Genomic DNA, 21,660 nt, shown 5'->3' with positions numbered 1-21,660 from the left:
CCCACATGCCGCGGAGCGGCTGGGCCCGTGAGCCATGGCCGCTGAGCCTGCGCGTCCAGAGCCTGTGCTCCGCAACGGGAGAGGCCACAACAGTGAGAGGCCCGCGTACCGCAAAAAAAAAAAACAAAAAAGCATAGAAATGATATGCTTCCAGGTTAGGGAACTTCATGAGAATGAGCTTTTAATAAGCTCAGGGAATAGCCATGAATATCTGAGTACCCTTGGTTAAAGTATAGTTTCACATCTTCTGTAGGCCATTACCAGTCCTTAATTACATGTATCTGTCTGAATATGTGTGTAAGTGTATACGTATGTATGTGTGTGTTTGTGTATATATTCATATAGATGTTTAATTAGCTTTAAGTTGTAAATTTTTTCAGCGTTATCCCTAAATAATCTTTGTGAGCTTCTGATGTCCTGCTAGATGGTCCTTCCGTCTTTATTAACCTCATTTAGAAAGTTATTTAGCTAAATTCTTTTTGCTCTTTAAAAGTTAAGTTGCAGGATCGTGTTGGATTTTATAATTTTGGATTCTGTGAGGAAATTTTGTTTAGAAGTAACCCATTAGGAACTTTTTAAAATTACCTTAACTGAGTAACTTCTTGCACAAGATACCAAATTACTTTCTCTCCTTGCTTGGAAACATTTTTTCTTGTGTACCTGGCTTTCTTTCACACGTTCTTCATAATAATTCCAGCCTTTAAATTTACATTTTCTTTTCTAGTCGCCGAGATGACATGGAATCATTAGGATATGTTTTGATGTATTTTAATAGAACCAGCCTGCCATGGCAAGGACTAAAGGTAAACCAGACTCACATCACCAGCTTTTTGTTTTAAGAATACAAATGCACATTGGAGATGACCTTTAAGGTCCCTTTTAAGTATGAGGTTTTCTGAGAGTGAATGACTTTATGTTTACCTTTTATTGGTAGAATAAAATCTGATCGTTTCAGTAATAATTAGGTTAATAGACTCTCACAGTCACACTTGAGGAACAGTTTCCTTTGGGACAATTAGCAGGTACCCATTGGTAACCAGTAGATTTACCTGGAAGGAACTTGACATGGGCTAAAAAGGTGGAGACTTTCTCATTTTGATGTTTTGCCATTATGTTGAAAATGTGTACTTTTATGTACGGTAGAACTAGTTTATTCGGTAATACTAGCTATATTATTTAATTGTCCTCACATTTTACTTGTTTCCATTAATTAGGAGTTTTACCATTACTTTTGTGAGTATTTGTATGGTAATGATAAATTACTGTGTCCAAGAATTTAATGGCTGTTTAGTTGCTTTATTGGTCCTTTAAAGGTAAATGGTCCCTATATTTATTGAGCATCTATGAGCTTGACAAATTGCTCAATGTGTGGGTAGCTTTATCCAGTGTGAATATTTTTACACTGGAAAAATAACACCAGTTATTAGTGTCACTAAATGATGGGCAGACACATGTGTTTGGTATTGATCTGCTTATTTTGCCCTTGTTGAAGATGGGTTAAGAAATTTCATTTCAAATTTGACTCCACCCATTTTTATTTAAATCATATTCCTGTTAAACTCACCCTTTACTAACAGCTAAAAACGTTCTTGAAGCAGAAAGTCATGTGAAAAGTTAACAGTTTAGGAAAAGGAGATTGCATATATTATACTTTGATTTCGTTTATTCTAGGTTATGATTTCTCTTGAATCTCAAGTTTCCTTTTATGTGTAGTATGTTAAACTAGTAAGATTCTTCTCATAATACTGAGTATATCTGTGTGGTTTGATTCTTATTCTCCACAGGCTGCAACAAAGAAGCAAAAGTATGAAAAAATTAGTGAAAAGAAGATGTCCACACCTGTTGAAGTTTTATGTAAGGTAAGTGTACATGATGATTTTTTTTTTAATATAAATGATCCAGGAACAAAAAGGAACATTTTATTTTACAGCCTCAGGACTTAAGCATCCTATTGAGTAGCTGTATACTGTTTTAAATTTACTTTGGTTGATTCTTGGTATCTTTAAGAATGACTTGAGGACTTCCTTGGTGGCGCAGTGGTTAAGAATCCGCCTGCCAGTGCAGGGGACACAGGTTCGATCTCTCGTCTGGGAAGATCCCACGTGCTGCGGAGCTACTGAGCCCACACACCGCAAGTGCTGAAGCCCATGCGCTTTAGGGCCTGTGTGCCGCAACTACTGAAGTCCGTGTGCCACAAGTACTGAGCCCACACACTGCAACTACTGAAGCCCGTGCACCCCAACAAGAGAAGCCACCTCAAGGAGAATCCCACTCACCGCAACGAAGAGTGGCCCCCGCTCACTGCAACGAGAGAAAAGCCGGCGCGGAGCAACAAAGGCCCAACACAGCCAAAAAAATTTAAAAAGGGAATGACCTGAACATATGAGTCATTTAAAAATAATTGTTTTATGTTTCTGGTTTAGGCCCTATGATCTGTTTTAAATTGGAGGAAAAGGGCTTCCCTGGTGGCGCAGTGGTTGGGAGTCCGCCTGCCGATGCAGGGGACATGGGTTCGTAACCCGGTCCAGAGGATCCCGTGTGCCGCGGAGCGGCTGGGCCCGTGAGCCATGGCTGCTAGGCCTGTGCGTCCGGAGCCTGTGCTCCGCAACGGGAGAGGCCACGTCAGTGAGAGGCCCGCGTACAGCAAAAAAAAAAAAAAATTGGAGGAAAAATAAGAAGGAGGTAAACTTTTCTAATAGAACCTCAATTCCAAACCTTATGAGAAAATTAAGAAATATTCCCCTTATTCTTAAACTGGTGCCAGAGAAGAAAGGATATCCACAATTGGCATATCAAGGAATTAGGGAAACAAAGGCAAGCAGATTAGAACAATCCAGAAATAAGAAGTGTCCAACAGTATAGATGGCAGTTTGAATCTGGCTTATTTCTCTGAAATCTCAAACTTTGAAGAGAGGCACGTGAGTTGAGAGTGGAAAGATACTTGTGTCATGATGTCTCTTCCGTAGAAAGAAGACCACATGGTCATCTTTGTGACAATTGCATACCTGAAATAATTAGTAAACAATATATAATTATATATTTGGGTGGTAGAAGGGAGAAATCAGCATGAGTTGAAATAGTACTTTTGAAGGGAGTAAAAATGATGATGTCTTTATGAGTCTCCCCATCCACAAATTTGCTTTCTCTTTTTCTGCATATCTACAGAAACAGAGGGTTGGGAAATTATGATCTTTTCTGAGACTCTTTGGGGATTTGTTTTAAACTATGAAATACATTTTAGGTTAATGAATAAAATATTCAGGAAGAGAACGGGAGGATTTAGTACATTCTCTGCTTGTGTGCTGCATCTTAATTTTGATCTGGAAATTGTGAACTACATTTCTCTTTTTGGATTAGACACATATAATTGATTCAGGGTGCAGTAAACACCGAAGTATTAGGTATTACTATAAAGTAGAAGTAAGTTCATTTGATAAATGCAGAATACTATTAATACAGACTGTGAATATATATTAAAAGTTGAAAAGTCCTCTTGAGAGTTTTTTAAAAATTAAAATGTACAATATGTTTATTATGTATTTCTAACTGTCCACCAGAAAAGAAAATAGCATAAAGTACTTTATAAGGGCTTCCCTGGTGGCGCAGTGGTTAAGAATCTGCCTGCCAATGCAGGGGACATGGGTTTGAGCCCTGGTCCAGGAAGGTCCCACATGCCGTGGAGTAACTAAGCCCATGCGCCACAACTACCGAGCTACTGAGCCTGCACTCTAGAGCCCGCAAGCCACAACTACTGAGCCCCCGTGCCACAACTACTGAAGCCCACGCACCTAGAGCCCGTGCTCCTCAACGAGAAGCCACTGCAATGAGAAGCCTGCGCATCACAACAAAGAGTAGCCCCCACTCACCGGAACCAGAGAAAAGCCTGCGCACAGCAACAAAGACCCAACGCAACCAAAAATAAAATAGATAAATTTTTTTAAAAGTACTTTGGGGCTTCCCTGGTGGCGCAGTGGTTGAGAGTCCGCCTGCCGATGCAGGGGACGCGGGTTCGTGCCCCAGTCCGGGAAGATCCCACATGCTGCGGAGCGGCTGGGCCCATGAGCCATGGTTGCTGAGCCTGTGCATCTGGAGCCTGTGCTCCGCAATGGGAGAGGTCACAACAGTGAGAGGCCCGCGTACCACAAAAAAAAAAAAAAAAAAAAGTACTTTGTAAAAATTAAATTTGTTTCCATCACTGTAATCAATAAAAAATAAATGTTGTGGATATTATATACATTCTGTCCTACGTTGTGGATGTGAGAAATTTCTCAAAATCATAAGATTTTGGGAAGAGACTGCCTCTTTTAACTCATCTCCCTTCACATTCACATTTACTCAAAGGGAGGAGATGTGGGGATTTTTGTTGTTTAAATACTTTGCATTTCTAGGTTCCTAATGGCAAAATCCTTTTGGTGACTAATATCTACAGCCTTAAAAAATGTCTGTATACATCTTTGAGAATCTTTGCTAAGAAACCAAACGTGGAAACAGTTTATGCCACAGATGTACTTATTAGTATTGTCTATAATAGGGAAAAATGGAATCCTCTAAATGTCCAATTATAGGGAACAAGTTAATTATGATGTATTCATTAGGTCAAATAATATCCAGCCATGAACTTCTAAAAAGTTGATGCGGAGGTTAGAAATGACATAGAAGGATGCTTGCAATCTTTTAATGGAAAACGGAATATATTATGTATGCAGTATGATAACAGTTATGGGAAAAAAAGACAAACCCAATATATTCATAGGGTGTGGTATTGGATTGATCTATATCATAACAATGGTTGCTTTGTATAATTGCACTCTTGATTTTACTTCTCTTTATATAGGTTTATACTGCTGCTTAAAAAGAAAGTAATTTCAGAATGGAGAGAGAATACCCATTCACTGTCCTGTTCTGGCAAAGAACATTACTGGCCTTGTTTTTGTTGTTTATTCTTTATTGCCATCCAGTTATTGTACATTGATAAAATAATAGGTTAACAAGTGGGATATCTAAATTATTTAAGAACCCGATACTATAAGGAAAGGATATATATTTCCTCTACCAATATTAAAAGATATAGTACATAATAAGGTGGTTGGGACAATGAAATTTTGTCAAATTTATGAGGATACCACGCCATATTATTGTTGTTTTAGTTCTCAGATCTTCTAGCAAAGTAGTAAAATATCCTCAAATACATTTCTTGCTTGTTTTTAAATACATTGATTTTTCTGTCTTAAATAAGTTTTTTGTTGTTGTTGTCTTAATTTTGTGTTTTAACTCTTGAACTCGTAGGGATTTCCTGCAGAATTTGCCATGTACTTAAACTATTGCCGTGGGCTGCGCTTTGAGGAAGCCCCGGATTACATGTACCTGAGGCAGCTATTCCGCATTCTTTTCAGGTCAGATTTTAAGACTATAAACTCCAGTGAGGGAAATTAGTTCAGTCTGCCCAACATATCTACTCTGACAAGTAGCAAGTAAAAGTGGGTCTAACCAGTGTGAATGAAATGTTAAGAAACTGTGAGTTTGACATTTTTCCATTTCCAAATATCCTTGAAATATTTTAGTTTGGGATGGAGAAACTTAAATCAAACTCAAAGTAGAATATAAATTTTCCACAGTAGTTACACAATTCACATTAGATACAAGTGACTGTTGGTGGCAGTTGGAACTCTCCAACTTGGTAGAGAACCCTGCTCAATACCAAAATGAATAGCAATTAAAATATCAGGCAATACTTGGAGTTTAGTGGAAGTAGGCCCAAATTCTAGGATCCCTAGGTATACAACCCATAATTGGTCTTGAACAAAAGGGAAAAATAAAGTACATGTGGCTTAAAATCTTAGTTGGGAGAGAAGAATTAGGGACAATCCTCTAATCCTAGAAAAGTCTTCCCAAGTCACCAGCATAGACATCGCCCTCTCAAAGTTACAGTCTCACGTCTACTCTGATTTGTCTTTAGGGGATACCTTCTGTTAAGAATATTCCCCCAGGGCTTCCCTGGTGGCGCAGTGGTTGGGAGTCCGCCTGCCGATGCAGGGGACGCGGGTTCGTGCCCCGGTCCAGGAGGATCCCACATGCCGCGGAGCAGCTGGGCCCGTGAGCCATGGCCGCTGAGCCTGCGCGTCCGGAGCCTGTGCTCCGCAGCGTGAGAGGCCCACATACCGCAAAAAAAAAAAAAAAAAAAAGAATATTCCCCCATAACTGACAGCTTGACTCAGTGTTTTTGTTGTTCATGCTGCCTTTTCTTTGGCTGCACAGTGCCGCTTGTGGGATCTTAGTTCCCCCACCAGGGGTTGAACCCACGCCCTCGGCTGTGAAAGGGCGGAGTCCTAACCACCGGACTGCCAGAGAATTCCCTCATGGCTGCCTTTCATTCTCACTCCCCTGCTCATTTCAAGAAAGTTTAAAGGCAGCTTCTTTTTGAAAAGGGAGAGGATTTATTCTTGAATACAGCAGACCAAAGCGATGACATCATTTCCCCCCAGTTGAGGCATGTAAAAAGTGGAATTAACTGAACAGTAAGTCATCTATAGGGAAAGAAAGCTTGTAGAAGCTGCCACACTTAAGATATTCATTTCCTTAAAAAAATGCTCTCACTGTCTTGAAAGTTCTGTGGAGTATTTAATTGGACCCTATTAATAATGGGTTAACATATGATTTTATATTTTCCAGGACCCTGAATCACCAATATGACTACACATTTGATTGGACAATGTTAAAGCAGAAAGCAGCACAGCAGGCAGCCTCTTCAAGTGGGCAGGGTCAGCAGGCCCAAACCCCCACAGGCAAGCAAACTGACAAAACCAAGAGTAACATGAAAGGTTAGTAGCCAAGAACCAAGTGACGTTACAGGGAAAAAAAATTGAACACAAAATTGGGTCATCCATTTCTAACAGTGTTAGATCGAGGAGGTGGTTTTAAAATACATAAAAATCTGGCTCTCTGTTTTAAAAAAAAGACGTCCTTGGAAAATTTGACTACTAACTTTAAACCCAAATGTCCTTATTCATATATATGTATATGTATTTGTATATACATATATGTGTGTATATTATTATCATTTCTCTTGGGATTTTGGGTCATTTTTAACAACTGCATCTTTTTTACTCATTCATTAACCCTTTCCAAAATAAACATTCGGTGTTGGGAATATGGTATAATCAATCAATCCAAAATCCTAGACCTAACACTTGTTGATTTTTAATAATGAATCTGGTTAGTCATGGTATTTTGACTTTCTTTCCAACTAACAGTGTTAAGAATTTTTCTGCATGTTAATGCTTTAGAATTAAAAATGGAAAATTGTGAACATGATCTAAGTTCAAGAGGTGAGTCTGGCATTGCCCCCGAAGTGTCTATCTTCTCAGTTGCAGAGCACCTCATTTACTCTCTTTTTTTAAAATTTTTTTTTTATTTTTGCTGTGTTGTGTCTTCGTTTCTGTACGAGGGCTTTCTCTAGTTGTGGCAAACGGGGGCCACTCTTCATCGCGGTGCGCGGGCCTCTCACTGTCACGGCCTCTCTTGTTGTGGAGCACAGGCTCCAGAGGCGCAGGCTCAGTAGTTGTGGTTCAAGGGCCTAGTCGCTCCGCGGCATGTGGGATCCTTCCAGACCAGGGCTCAAACCCGTGTCCCCTGCATTAGCAGGCAGACTCCCAAGCACTGTGCCACCAGGGAAGCCCTCGTTTACTCTCTTAAATGCTCAAATAACTGAAAAGCTCAACACATCCTTCCTTATCACAAAAATAAATCTCTCTTTTAGTTGCTGCTTAGCTACATATGTTCTTAATTTCAAAATGATTTTTTTCTTAGGGCTTTACTTTTTTTTTCTTCTTTTTACTTTTTTTTAATTGTACAAATATTCAGGGTCTAGGGGTCTACTGTAGAATTAAATTCTGCAGTTATTCCTCGCAAATTGAAAAAAAAACAAACAAACTGGGGCAAATGCCACTGAGCTGCTAGTCTATTTCCTTTCTATATCTCTCTGGCACTCTTAGTGCTACTAAGGAGTAGAACTGTTAGGGCACAGTGCCATTTCTTATCACTGTTGCCATACAGTTCAACTCCTGTGTTTTATGTTTTTTGTCTGTTTTTCTTTTCCCCTTTCTGGGGCTTACCTCCTAATACCTGCCTACTTCCTGGAAGTGGTGGGCAGGTAAGGTTTGTTTTTTGGTTTCTAATTACGTAATTTCTGAATCACTGCTCTAATCTGAACTTGGTCTTTTTTGGTCCATATTTTACTGTTGCAATTAAAAAATTTTATAATTTAAAAATAGGCTCTAATCTGAGGATACTTTTCAAGTAGTATAGTTAACTGATGTCATCCTCCTCCCAGCAGCTCATCTATTACGAATGAAGTTGAGGTACTTTGTTTCCACATTTCTGGGAAGGATCCATGGTTGGAGGTTAATGTAGTGGAAGTTCTTAGAGGAGGAAGTTTGAACTCAAGATAACAAACACTAATGCTTGCCCAGTGCTCTACCTGTGCATCATAGTTGGAATTTAATTGTCCCTTTTGAATGTTTTAATCATCATATAACTAATCATATTGTCAACAGGTTCTTAATGAGGTAGGTGGCTAGTATTGCTGAGAAGTGGTCCTGCCATTTAGGTAAGACCACATAGACTCTCTGAACTGAGGACCTGACACCTACAGTGTATTTGCTTTTTCTCACAAAATGAAACCAGTTTTTAACTAAAGCTAGCTGGGATAATAGGATCATCACAAGTTGCAGTTTCTAGAACGAAAATTAGGTTGAAATCTCATCTGACCTAGAACATTGCACTTCAGGCATTCAGCAGCCTTCAGAAAAAATTACCTTATTTTGAGCTAGTTCCCTTGTTAGTTTACTGTGTGTCTCTTAATAAACAAGCAAAATTTTTGTCCTGCCTTATCTAGGTCTTAAAGATGAGAAGTTGGATCCACTGAGTTAGTATGTTTCATTGGAAAAAACTGTAATTAAACTTAAGTTTAATCCTTATTTTGTATTGTATTTTTCATAAAACCAACTTAAAATCTTATAAAAATTTCATAGCATTATTAGACACTGAGGTTATACAGATATCACACAGACATGAACTTGTAAAATCTTGAAAATTTGGACTTTTCATAAAACCCACCACATATCACTGACTGCTTTCAGAAATGCATTTCCAGGCAGTATGTTTTGACTCTTAAGCAAAATATTGCTTGCAATTAAAACATGCCACTCCACAGAATACAAAGAACAAAATTCTTTTTAATCTTCGACTCGTTTTATTTTGGATATAAAACTTAGTGCCCTAAACAAATCTTACACAAACCCCCCCCCCCCATATATAAAGCCATGAAAGCATAGCACAGTTGAAGGTGGTATGAAATAAGTATGGGGAGTCTATTTCCCCTAACTAACCTCTACCCCAACCCCATTATCTGGGTCATCCAGTAAGAAATCTCCTGTGAAGCCTGGAGTTTGAAAATAACTGCTCTAGCTTTACTTACTCCTGATTCCAATCTCTAAATAATAAGGGTGTTTGAAAACATATTCTCTTAGGATTCCCTACAGTAAGCTTTTATTCAAGGAAGAGCTCAATGATTCATTGATTTCAAGAAATCTTTTCTGTGGTGATGAAAAAAAAATTGTATTACATTTTTCTAGTTAAAATTTTAGATGTGCTTTTTAAATATATCATTTGTTTTTCACGAGTTACCCTTTCAGGGGTTTCCACATCAGAGGATTCAGTATCTTAAATGGATCTTCAGCAAGTAAATCTCTATATTGCAGACACATACATTCCTGGGGAAAAAAAAAACCCAAATGGTAGCTTTTACTAATATGTTTTCTATGATAATTTTGGAAAGATCTTTATCTGATGTTTCTTCCATTGAAAGCTATAAGTTGTTTTAGCGGTTTACTAATAAGAATGTGCAAAGACTTTAGTAAAGTCTGACTTACTCAGCTAAGATGGACTTATATGTAATAGACTTCTGTTTACTTTTCTAAAGAAAAGATCTTTTGAAATATTCCATTTTGAAGGCCATCAAAAGACTACAAGGCGTCTCCCCTAATGCTCACTATGATCTGTACTGTTTTTAAGTGCTCAGGTGCCACAAGGCTACAGTTACTGTTTTTATACACATTAAAGAGGAAAACAAAGAGGATACACTTCCAAATTCATTTTCACTCCCTTTTCTTCAACTATATTTTATTTTAAGGAAAGTACTTTTCAAGACGTTTAAGAAGTAAAGGAAAAAATATTTTTAGGACATTCAGAATTCACTTAAGTTTACCATTTCTTTAGTTGAGGGCAGAGATGGGGAGAATTGCAGAAGGTAGTGAAGCCAAAGGTGGATCCTCTCCTAATTCTACTATTCTCTTCATCTTAACCCATCTGTTCACTATTCCAGTCATTGCTCCTAAGCATAGTTTTATCATAATATACATGGATGTCAAATTGTTGGCATTTAATAGATTGGAAATATTTTTTCCGTCACATTATCCTACATGTTCATGGTCTTCCTTGATTTACCTTCCAGTATTTACTGGGCTTCACTTACCATTTATGTCTAGCTTAACTTTTTCTGACTTCACCAATTGCTGCTAGGAACGTGGCTGGTCATTCAGCAACGTAAACCATATCACAGGGGAAGACCTTGAAATATCTGGAGAGACTGCTCTGCTCCGAATACTCTCAATCCACAGAGGTGCCGGGGAGCTGCATCTGTTTGCTGAAATTTTTGTCAGCTTTTTTTCACTGTGGACAATAAAGCTGGAGAGAAAAGAACCAAATAACCCAACAGGAAATAAAGATGAGCGCTTAAGAGTTGATCTGAAGTGATCTGAAGCCCACCTCTCGAAGGCTCGCTGGACCTATCAAACTTTTCAACTTGTCAGATTGCAAACAACTGTCAGAAGACCTAGAAGAGTACAGTGTTGCTGTGACTCAGTGGTGTATAATGCAGACCATCTACCAGTTGGGGAAGGAATCAGTTGTAACAGGTATTTTAAAATTCATCATCCGTAGAAATCTGTAGCAGAATTAATTCTGTAAAAGAGGAGACAAAATAAATCAGGTCATCAGTCTTTTTTTTAATGCAGCTTAGGGGTGATGTGTACCTGCTATACTTAAGTTGTCATTTGTCTTATTTGTAGTGATAAAAATAAAATCTATTTATCTTTCCCAACTAAATACTTTTTTAGTTTCTGTGGAAAAGGAAGAGTTATTTTAGTTTTTGTTTTTTCCTTCAACTTTTATACTGTCAGTCTGATTCAGAATTCTCCAAGCTTGATTCTGATTCTATACAACCAGAAAAACCACACAAGCATATTATAGGAAAAGTTAGTTAATATAAATGGCTTTGCATAGTGAATGTAAATATTATAGTCAAAATTAATTTTTAAAAGTTATGTCTTATACTGTGAAAGGATTCTAAATTTTAAAAGCTCATCGCAAACTTCCTAGCCTTACTATTACGTAAATATATCTTTGAACTAGTTTGTGGTTCTGTTGAAAAACAAAATCAAGTTAATCTGAAGTTAATTTACAGATAGGAGCGGATACATACTTTCCAGATTTCAGACTGAGGGATAGAATCTCCTGGTTAGTTGTAGAAAAATAAACATTCTTTCTCCTTTTGCAGATTTGTAAAGAAAACTTAAATGTATCTATTAAGTCCTGAATTTGTCACATTAATTCTCCGACCCTGTTTTAACTCCTCCCCCCCCCCCCGCTCTTTTTTAGGAACAAAGGGATTCACTCCTTCATTCCTTATTTTAACTGTTGCAGTGAAGATGGGGTTTTGGACTTTAGAAACCAGGAGACACCACCTAAACTACAAGACAAACCAAGGACTAATTGCACACTGAGGAAAAGAATACTTAGTACTTGAAGATTGAATCTTGAATACCTGCTGAATGCTCCTATTGAGATTTTTCCTAAACAAGCATCTGTAACATTTTAGGACAATTCACCGGAGAAACATTGATCCCTGGGTGGAATATCCTACCATTGGCCAGTCTGAAGAGTTAAATCTGGATTTGACTGCTCTATTCTACCAGGAATATTGTTAGGCTAGCCTTTAACCAGCCCCTAAACAATTGTAATCATTAACCCAGCAGTTCTTCAAATATCAGATTAAAAGATGAACAGATACAATTCTTATCCCTATTAAAGACAAAAGAGTTTTCTAATATTTTGACTGACAATGTAACTTACGTTTTCTTTTTAGTTTGTTAGTGACAGTGGTTTTCATTTTAATGCTGTTTGGATATTCAACATAGTACAGGTTTCCCCTGTCTGAAAGTAGGGCATTCGAAACCTTTCCTAAGCTAAAATGGCATAAAGCAAAGAAGCAGTTACCTTAGGATACATGTTGCTGATAAATTGAGATAATGCATGGATGCTAGCAGACTGCAGTTCAAAGCTGTGGCTGCTTGAGGCTGGTGGTAGTTCCCAGGGAAAGAACTTGGCGGTGCCATTATCAATACTCGGTGCATGAAGTGGCATAAAGCGAACTTTTCAAAAAGTAGGGGGATACCAGTAATTATTCAGTATCGTGTAATTGTGTGAAAAAGCTACAGTAAAAGAAAACCCAACAATTTTAATGGTTGTGAGAACATTTTTATTGTATTTAATGATAATTGCAGGACTTGAAACCAAATGCTTCTCAGGATAAGGGTCATTGTTATTTAGCTAATCCATAGTTTTAATTTGCTTTAAAATATTCTGTATTTTAACATTGGAACTAAGTTACAGTATATGGTCAGATTTTTAAAAATTTAATTCAGGTTTGATTTGACAGCCTTTTCTTTTTGTGGTTTTACACTGCTAATCCTATTTAATAACATGCATCAGAAACGTAGTATTCCTGTGGCAAAGTACATTTGCAGAAAATTTCATTATCTTTCACTTTCGGCATTTGCTTTATGAACTTAGTGCTAGAACAGGCAGCAAAAGCCTGTTTTGCACCTACTCTGTTACTACGGCACTGTGGAGAGACAGAAGTACAACACACATCTTTGTCTTCGGAGCTTGTCACAATATAGTTTTCAAATGAATGAAGATGACTTTCTGCCCTCAAATGAAAAAACAAAGGCATACATGCATGAAAAGTAAATTACAGAACTATTTCATTTATCCCACAAAGCCTGCTGGAGATGATCCTGCAAATGTTGAAGTATCAAAAAAGGAGCAGCTTATGATTGACAAAAACATGGTTTGTGCTGAGGAAGTGAGTGATTAGAGTGAGCTAGAATGAGCTATATAGGTTGGCTATAAAGAGGAGGGGTTGGACCAAGGGTCATTGATGACTTAAAGGAGGCCTGTAGGTGAGAGAAGGTGCTGATGAGATTTTCATGATGTTGAGACAGCATATTCCCTTTAGCTATAGATAAAGCTTGTAGGTATTAAAAATGGGTGTATTTCCTCTGATTGCCTTCAGCTGTAGATAGAACATGCAGCTGTTATTGCCTGAGCCTCCTATTCAAACCTGCCTTTATGTGGAAGCCCTGAGGTCTAATTTGTGGAGGAGGAGAAGTGTATTTACAGGGCGGGGAGGCTTGAAAGTAAAGCCAGAAAGCCTCACTCATCTACATTTTCAAATCAGTGGTAAAAAAAAACCTAGTCTTTTTAGTGTAACTGATAGACGTAAAGAATTTTTAAAGGTCTAAGGTTTCTGTATAAAAATCATATACTTACCAGGTTTGTGTTCAGTGGAATAACTCAGATAATTATGCCTTGAATACATTTATTATTAAAGCCTTTTGTTCCTCGTTTGTATCAGAAATAATGTACAGAAAAGTTCCTGCTCACAGTATGATTAAAACTACTTTCTAGTTGATAAAGCAATCTTATTTTTTATTTATTTGACTAATAAACAATGTATTGTAGGTACTAGAAATACAGAAGTAAACAAAACAGGCTTATTGGAATTACCACTAATTCTCTTGAGAACTGTATGCTGGACGGGAAGGCATTAATTCACTGTATACCACTCCTGCCTAGAGGCATCCAGTACAGAAGTTTCCGGTTTTTTAAATTTTAAACGCTAACCTGACGTAGTGATTTTCAAATAGATGAAAATAACATATGAGTTAACCATTCTAAAGTAATTATTTCCCTACTTTGGGTGTGGTTAAGAAAATTTTTAACTTGGAGTTTAACATTCTTTTTTTCTGTTTTGATTTTTTTTAATAGGTTTCTAAGCATGAATCAAGGAACAGAAGAAGCAGAGCAGATGATTGGAGCAGCATTTGTTTCTCCCCAAATCTAGAAATTTTAGTTCATTATGTACACTAGCCAGTGGTTGTGGACAACCATTTACTTGGTGTAAAGAACTTAATTTCAGTATAATAAACTGGCTCTGGGCAGCACTGGCGATGCTGTGTCCTGAGTTGTAGCCGCTGTAATTGTGAATATTAACTGAGATAGTGAAACATGGTGTCCAGTTTTCTATTGCATTTTTTCAAGTGGAAAAGTTAACTAAATGGTTGACACACAAATTGGTGGAGAAATTGTGCATATGCCAATTTTTTGTTAGGATCTTTTATTTTGAACTATACTGCTTTGAGATCTCATTTCAGAAGAACGGCATGAACAGTCTTCAGCCACAGTTGTGATGGTTGTAAATGCTCACAATTGTGCATTCTTAGGGTTTATCCATCCCTGGGGTTTGCAAGTTGTTCACTTAAAACATTCTTAAAATGGTTGGCTTCTTGTTTGCAAGCCAGCTGATATGGTAGCAACCAAAGATTCCAGTGTTTGAGCATATGAAAGACTCTGCCTGCTTACCTGTGCTAGAAATAACAGCATCTAAAGTGAAGACTTAAGAAAAACTTAGTGACTACTAGATTATCCTTAGGACTCTGCATTAACTCTATAATGTTCTTGGTATTAAAAAAAACAAGAAAAAAGAATATTTGTCACAAATTTAGTTAACATCTTAAACTGAACATGTATGTATGTTGCTTAGATAAATGTAATCACTGTAAACATCTATGATCTGGGATTTTGTTTTATTTTGAAACGGGAGCTTTTTTGTTTACAAGTTCATTAAAAACTATAAACTGTTTCTGTAAGGAAATGAGATTTTTTTAAAACAAAAAAATGCCTTGCTGACTCACTACGAAATCAAAATCTCCCCAATTTTTTAATAGACCACTTCAAGCCATTTGTTATGTAATATTCCTTTGCGAGTCATTTTAGATTTAGTATCATGACTTTTTCTCAGATTTTTTATTTAAAAATATTTTTTCCCCTGAAGCGGAAAGGCATTCTTTCATCTTTCTTTCTTTTTTTTTTTTTTTTTTTTTTTTTATGACTTGTAGGCACAATACCTAGTGCTGCAGCTGCAACTGCCAGGACTTGGTATTGTAACTTTTGCAGCCTCAGACTAACAGCTGGACTGATTTTGAATAAGAATGAAAGCGTTAAAGGGTTTAACTACAAAATGAAACTATTGTTTAAATTCCTTGTTGATTGGCTCTAAGCAGATTGACTCCTAACCTTGGAGAGCATCATACCCTGTGAGGTTCTTGTGATTGCTGACCCTCCCTATCCCCCACCCATTTCTATAAATTATCTGCAGTTCATCTCTCAGTCTTATGTGTGGCTCTTTTCTTTTTCTGACCCAAGAGAAAGAAAAGCTTAATAACTAATTCATTAGTGTAATTTGTTCATTTATAGCACATCAGGATAAGTTAAAAGAACTTTTGTCTAAAAATGCTGCCAGCGCCTATTTGTGTAAATGTAGGTATTTTGTAAAATAACCTTGAAATTGTAAATTGACATGTGTTCGGTCAGATTGTGTCAGGTTTGTTTTTTTTTTCTTTTCATTTGAAAACGTTAGCAATAATTAATTCAATGACGACCACATTCTGCCATTAAAAGATATATTAGCACCATCATACTGCAGAAATCTTAATGAGTATGAACTTTGGGGTAGGCAGCTTCTTTGTTTCCTTTCTATCCACCCGTGTTGGTTAAGGTATTTGTTTCTTGACTATAAACCCTTTGATACTTTTAGCCAGAAATCAGTCTCATAAAGCTATTTTTGAGTATAGTTTGTGTAAAATAAAAATGTTTAGCTTTGGTAATAACTTTTCCAAGCTGAACTCCCTCTAGCAAGATATTTTTCAGTGCTTTTATTTACTATGCACTTAGACTATGCACTTTTTCTGAAATATTTTTGTAACACTTTTTTGTATTTTTGCCATTTGAAAAGGTTGTGGTGTAGTTGGTCTGTAATTAAGTTGCAGATTCAAAACTGCTGTTAGCTTTGTAAATCAAAATATAGGTGTTTTTGTCCTGGTATATTGTCATTCCATCTGCAGCTGGAGCTGGAATACCATTGATCTTCTAGCTACCATTCATTTTCTTCACAGTTCACAAAAGAAGAATGTGAAATTCAGTGAATGCTGTTACTAATCCTGTCGGGAGATGAATCTCATTTCACCAAAATTAAATTATGTTTTTCCACTAAAATGATGATACAAGTTGAAGACACATCACTCTGAAATTGGAAGACCTCACCACTTAAGGCTCCGCAGTGGCTTACTCAGCTGAACTCTAGGTTACTGCTCTTTATTTTGTTCACCCATTGGGGGGTGCAGTTTTTTAAATGTTGGGAGATGGCCATTCTAACTACTGTTGAATGTCTCTGTTTTGGGAAGGTATAACAAGAAAATAAAAAAATATATATGAAGGGAGAGACTGGTTATCTCCTCCCATATGGTTGTGCTCATGCTCCTATGGCCTGCAAGTGGAATTATGGAGGGTTGCTTTTACTATTATTTTCTATCAACAAATATTAAGAGATTTTTCCTATTTCTACTAGTCCTTGCAATGTTTTGAGCAGATTATACTTTAATAATTACAAATTTAATTCCATTATAATAAAAATACCAAACAAAAGGATTTTAGAATCCAAGCCACTGAGCTAGTTTTCTCTTAACATTTGCTGAAATACTGAGATTACGTTCTTGTAACTTGACTAGAGTGAACCATGGGAGGGGGTGGCCTAGATGTTTTCAGCTTAGCTCCTAAAAATTTGCCAGTAGTTTGTGAGATAGTTGACTCTCTCTGAGCCAGACTGATACAGCAGAGCAGTATTTTAGGTTTTCTCTTCGTCAGTTTTTAGACAGTGATAACCGTGTGACCAACATGTAAGTAGGTCTGTGAGGTATAGTAAAATGTTACAAACATTAAAATTCTAGGTATCTCAGATGTGCTGTTCCTTTTGAAGTGAGACTATACTATAATCACGTGACGGTTGTTCACAACATTTGGGGGATCCCCCCAAAAAAACTTCCACTCTTCTCTGGAATATATTTGTTGACAAACTTCTAGTGCACTTCTCATCTTTAAAACAGCCTAAGATGGCGATGAAATAAATGAGTGTAACTTGATCTAATCAGGCTATGCATTTAATCATCAAATAGTATATTGTTGAAGTAAAGTGATTTATATTCTGAAATGACATGTTAGGCCAGTTTTGAGGACATATGCAAATGGTATAGTGGAAATGTTGAGCAATATTAGAGCTGTTAGAGAAGCTAGCTGTCCCAAGACACATTTTAAGTTGGTCAAATTCACTGTGTCTGTTGCTTGGGGCTGTGGACCCACGGTGGCTGGAGTTCTATGATGAGAACAAAGGTGCAGCAAGTTTGAGACCTGGGAATTCACACTTAATTCTGTTGTTTGGTCTCTGCTCCTTTTCAGCCAGGTGGGGCAAATTGGTTCATTATACCTTTTACTTTTACCAAACGAGATCACTTAAAGAGGTTTTTCAAGAAGCTCCTACTATGTTGTTGCCTTTCATGTACCTCTGTCTGGATTGAAATTTTGAAGAAATGTTTGTAATATTAGTGATTGTTTTTAGTATTGGGAGCAATGTTGAGATGTTTGGTGTCAGTACCACCCAGGACCTGAGAGTCAAAGCACCTAACTCATTAGATGACTCCTACATGAGTAGAAGAGTAAAATGGAGGTGGAGAAAGTCTTAAAGAGACCAATAGATCCATGTCCTTCATCGTGCGGAGGCTAGCCAGAGCAATATAAATCATAGTTACTCATCTGATAGTTAAATTAAGGATTTTTATCTGGCCATTTATCATTCCAATCGTACATTTTTCATAGGTAAATATTTGTAAGAAGAGTTTGAAGAAATGATTTTAGCTGTTTTCCATCACAGTGTACCTTCCAGTTTGACTTTAGGATGTCAGAAACTGCACCAGCTGTAGAATTCAAAGGTGACCAAGATAATTCCATTTTAACAACTCACGGTGTAGTAGAGGAGATAGCAATTTTGTGCCCCTAAGTTACCATTACTAAAGAGTGAGCATTTGGATGCTGTGGGAGCACTTAGCAGGGACATCTAACTCTTGGCGTTGTTTAAGGCTTTTGGAAGAGTAGGCTAGAAGTCGAAGCAAGTGTGGGAGCAGATTCGTTAGATGGGGAGCAGCAAATGAAAGATATGAACTACAGACAGGTAAGTGTGGCAGGTGAAGAATAAAAGAGCCATTTAAAGAATGGACAATATTGAAAGCGCCCTTTGGAAGGACCACAAAGTACTGGTTGAGGGATAAATTGGAGGTTGGGAACCCATTTAAGTTGTAAGAGACCAGGATCATTCCACAAAAGGAAAAGCATTGTGGAATACCTGTGACTGAATAGGAAACTAACCTATCCAGAGAGTCCAAGCAAAGAGAATATAGCAAGGGAGGATTAGATCATTCATTGGGACTGAAAAGAGGACAGAGATTGAACTCCCATTGTTCTGAGAAAATCATGAGAAATGCTGTAAAATGAGAAATGCTGAAGCATCTTACTTGCTGAAAGTAGTAAGAATCGTGGTTGTATTTTAGAGGAATTTGTATGGTTCAGTTCTCCAACATGGTGACTGTATTTCATTGGGAGGAAGTGGAAAGAGGTTATTCCATTTTAAGATGAAATTTAGCAGTTCTATGAGTTGCTAACCTTCAAAAACCACTCTGTTTGCCTTTAGCAAAATTCAGGTGTTTCATATCTACATTTCTTTGATGCCATTAAAAATGTTAACACAGATTGCTTTATACTCAGGAGTTAAGATAAAAACTTTTTCTTTTCATTGATGAAATAAATTGCCCATTTATCTACTAAATAAATAATATAGTCATTGTTCAAACCAGCAAGACAAGCAAGAGCTTAATACTAGGTCATCTTAGTGAACCACGTCAAGACCCTGTGTTTTATATAGTCCTTTAGTTGACAAGGTGCTTTTTAAGCTTTTTCATTTTGTAATTTATCTTGATATTATTTAAAACAAAATTACAAGAAAAGTACAGTGATCCCCTTACGCTCATGACACAGATTCAACAGTTGTTAACATTTTGCACCATTTACTCTACTGTTTGTACATTTGCTCTTAAACTTAGCCATTTGAGAGTGGGTTGCAGAATCATGACCCTGTACACCTAAGTGTAATTTCCTAAGAACTAAGACGTTATTACATTAACCATGGTGCGATTATCAAAATCAGAAATTTTTAATATTGACCCAACTTTCTAGTACAGTCTATTCAGTTTCATCAATTACCCCAGTGTCTTTCACAACTTTTTTTTTTTTTTTTTTTTTTTTTTTTTTTTGTTACGTGGGCCTCTCACTGTTGTGGCCTCTCCCCTTGCGGAGCACAGGCTCCGGACGCACAGGCTCAGCGGCCATGGCTCACGGGCCTAGCCGCTCCGCGGCATGTGGGATCTTCCCAGACCGGGGCACGAACCCGTGTCCCCTGCATCGGCAGGCGGACTCTCAACCACTGCGCCACCAGGGAAGCCCACAACTTTTTTTTTCGAGTTCTGTCACAGATCCAACAAAAGGATCATTTCTTGTGCTTTGGTTGTTTGTGTAGCGTCTTTTAATTGGGGACAGTTCCTCACCCTTTGTCTTCAATGAGTTTAGTATTTGTGTGTGTCTATGTAGTAATGTTTCATTTACTTTCCAGCTGTGTTCACTGAGGGCCTAGAATCCACGATATTACAGTAGCAGTGAGCACACCTAACACCTAGATCTTATTCCTAAATACTAAAAGAAATCATGGCTCCTTGGAGAGATGTTTGACTTCAGGGCTGGAGCAGAGAAAGTACAAGATGAATCTGAAACATTCTTTTGTGCCAGAAAGAAAGGAAATCTCAAAAGTGATGGGTACATGTTGCAAGGACACAGGAGTCGCTTGAAGGGTTCTTACTGGCCAAATCTATCAATTACATTAGCAAAATAATGATAGCAACTTACCGAATAATAACACATGATTTACATATTGATATAAAAAATGAAAAGGGGAAGTAGAAAGCTAATAAAGGTGAAAGTAACGATGCATTAGAAAAGTCATTTAGCGAGAAGTGGCAAGCACAGGTTTGACGAGTAGAACGTTCACATTGTCTTAAATGTCTCCCTACCTACTGAGTGCTTGAACACTTAGAAAATATTCTTAGCCTTTTTTGAACCTCATTCTCAGTTTGAAAGCAGAATGATTGTCCCCATTTTAAAGATTGGCGTACTAAGCTTTCATAAAAGTCCTGCAGAATTTGAAGTTACGTAGAACTTTATGATTTCAAAATTATGTACATCATCTCAGTTCTCTTTTAACAATCGTATGAAACAGTTACTGTTATTCCCATTGGATAACTGAGGACAGTAGGACTACCTTAGGCAAGACAGTAAGTTTTGCAGAGCCAGAACCTAAAGCTGATTTTATTTAGTTTTTCATACTGTTAAGCAGTGGTGTCCCTTCCCATTTTTCACCATTTTAAACCTAGAGATTGGTAATGTTATTTATATAGTGCTATATGCTAAGCACTTTTCTAAACGCTTTACCTGGATATGCCTAATTGTCACAGCTTCCCCTAAGGTAAGTCCTGTCTCCATATTACTTTTGAAGATACCAAAGCAGAGGGTCGGAGGAGGTACTTCTGTTACTCTTGATTTCATAAATGAGAACTAACTATACCCCTTTTAACATAATTTATATTGCCTGTGTGTCTTAAACGAGTACCAAACAGGATGGTAGCAGCAGAGTTAAAATCCAAAATTATAGGAAGGGTTTCATAAACAAGTCATCCACTTAACTGTTGGGCTATTTGTAGAGTCCACATTTAGGACCAAATACTGGAACTTGTATTCTCTAGTCTCTTAGAGATCAACTGATGTATGTGGAGCCCAAAAAGATGTACAGATGTGCTCAGCTTCCCACAACCAAGACTAGAACCCAGGCCAAACAGTACAGTTCACATTTTAGAAAAAAAAAAAAGGTTTTCCCAGTGGCACTTGCCATTAAGCCAGAGCGATTCTTATATATTGCATTTATCAGCCAGTCCTTACCTAGTTATCACCAAGTACCTCATCTGTGTGTTAGGAAAAATTGTCAGCCAGTTTTGCTGCTGAAACAGTTATTAAAAACTGAAGTTAATTTTTTTAAAAATCAGCTTAAAACTGTTGATTGAGGTTGTTAGTATTGGATGGGTTTAAGATGTTATCCATATCTAATATAAGTAGGATGCATTAATAAAATTCAGGGACTTCCCTGATGGTCCAGTGGGTAAGACTGTGTTCCCAATGCAGGGGGCACGGGTTCAGTCCCTGGTCAGGGAACTAGATCCCACATGCATGCCACAACTAAGTCCACATGCCGCAGCCAAAAATAAATAAATAATA

At 37.5% G+C, this 21,660-nt stretch overlaps 1 protein-coding gene across 9 annotated transcripts in view; it reads left to right on the top strand.

Annotated features, from left to right (window-relative positions):
• Positions 1 to 16,683, top strand: part of CSNK1A1 (casein kinase 1 alpha 1) — a gene marked incomplete at its 3' end in the record, with an annotated part of 49,446 nt that extends 32,763 nt beyond the window's left edge. For 2 of the 9 annotated variants that reach the window (XR_014015513.1, XR_014015514.1), the window contains 6 exons: positions 725 to 803; positions 1,785 to 1,859; positions 5,287 to 5,393; positions 6,670 to 6,818; positions 10,579 to 10,973; positions 11,716 to 14,134. Coding sequence is in view for 4 of the 9 variants with exons in the window: in XM_081230920.1 (XP_081087046.1) it covers positions 725 to 803; positions 1,785 to 1,859; positions 5,287 to 5,393; positions 6,670 to 6,818; positions 10,579 to 10,631 (463 nt within the window). Of the gene's footprint in view, positions 1 to 724; positions 804 to 1,784; positions 1,860 to 5,286; positions 5,394 to 6,669; positions 6,824 to 10,578; positions 10,975 to 11,715; positions 14,136 to 14,169 lie in introns of those variants that run through there. The other 7 variants (XR_014015515.1, XR_014015516.1, XR_014015512.1 and 4 more) reach the window with 6 other exon arrangements.
• Between the last annotated feature and the right edge of the window lie 4,977 nt (positions 16,684 to 21,660).

The sequence above is a fragment of the Mesoplodon bidens genome (genome assembly GCF_964165515.1).
Source record: "Mesoplodon bidens genome assembly, chromosome: 4".
Taxonomy (NCBI): domain Eukaryota; kingdom Metazoa; phylum Chordata; class Mammalia; order Artiodactyla; family Ziphiidae; genus Mesoplodon; species Mesoplodon bidens.
The sequence above is the reverse complement of the archived record's forward strand: the minus strand, read 5'-3'. Positions and strand labels throughout refer to the sequence as shown.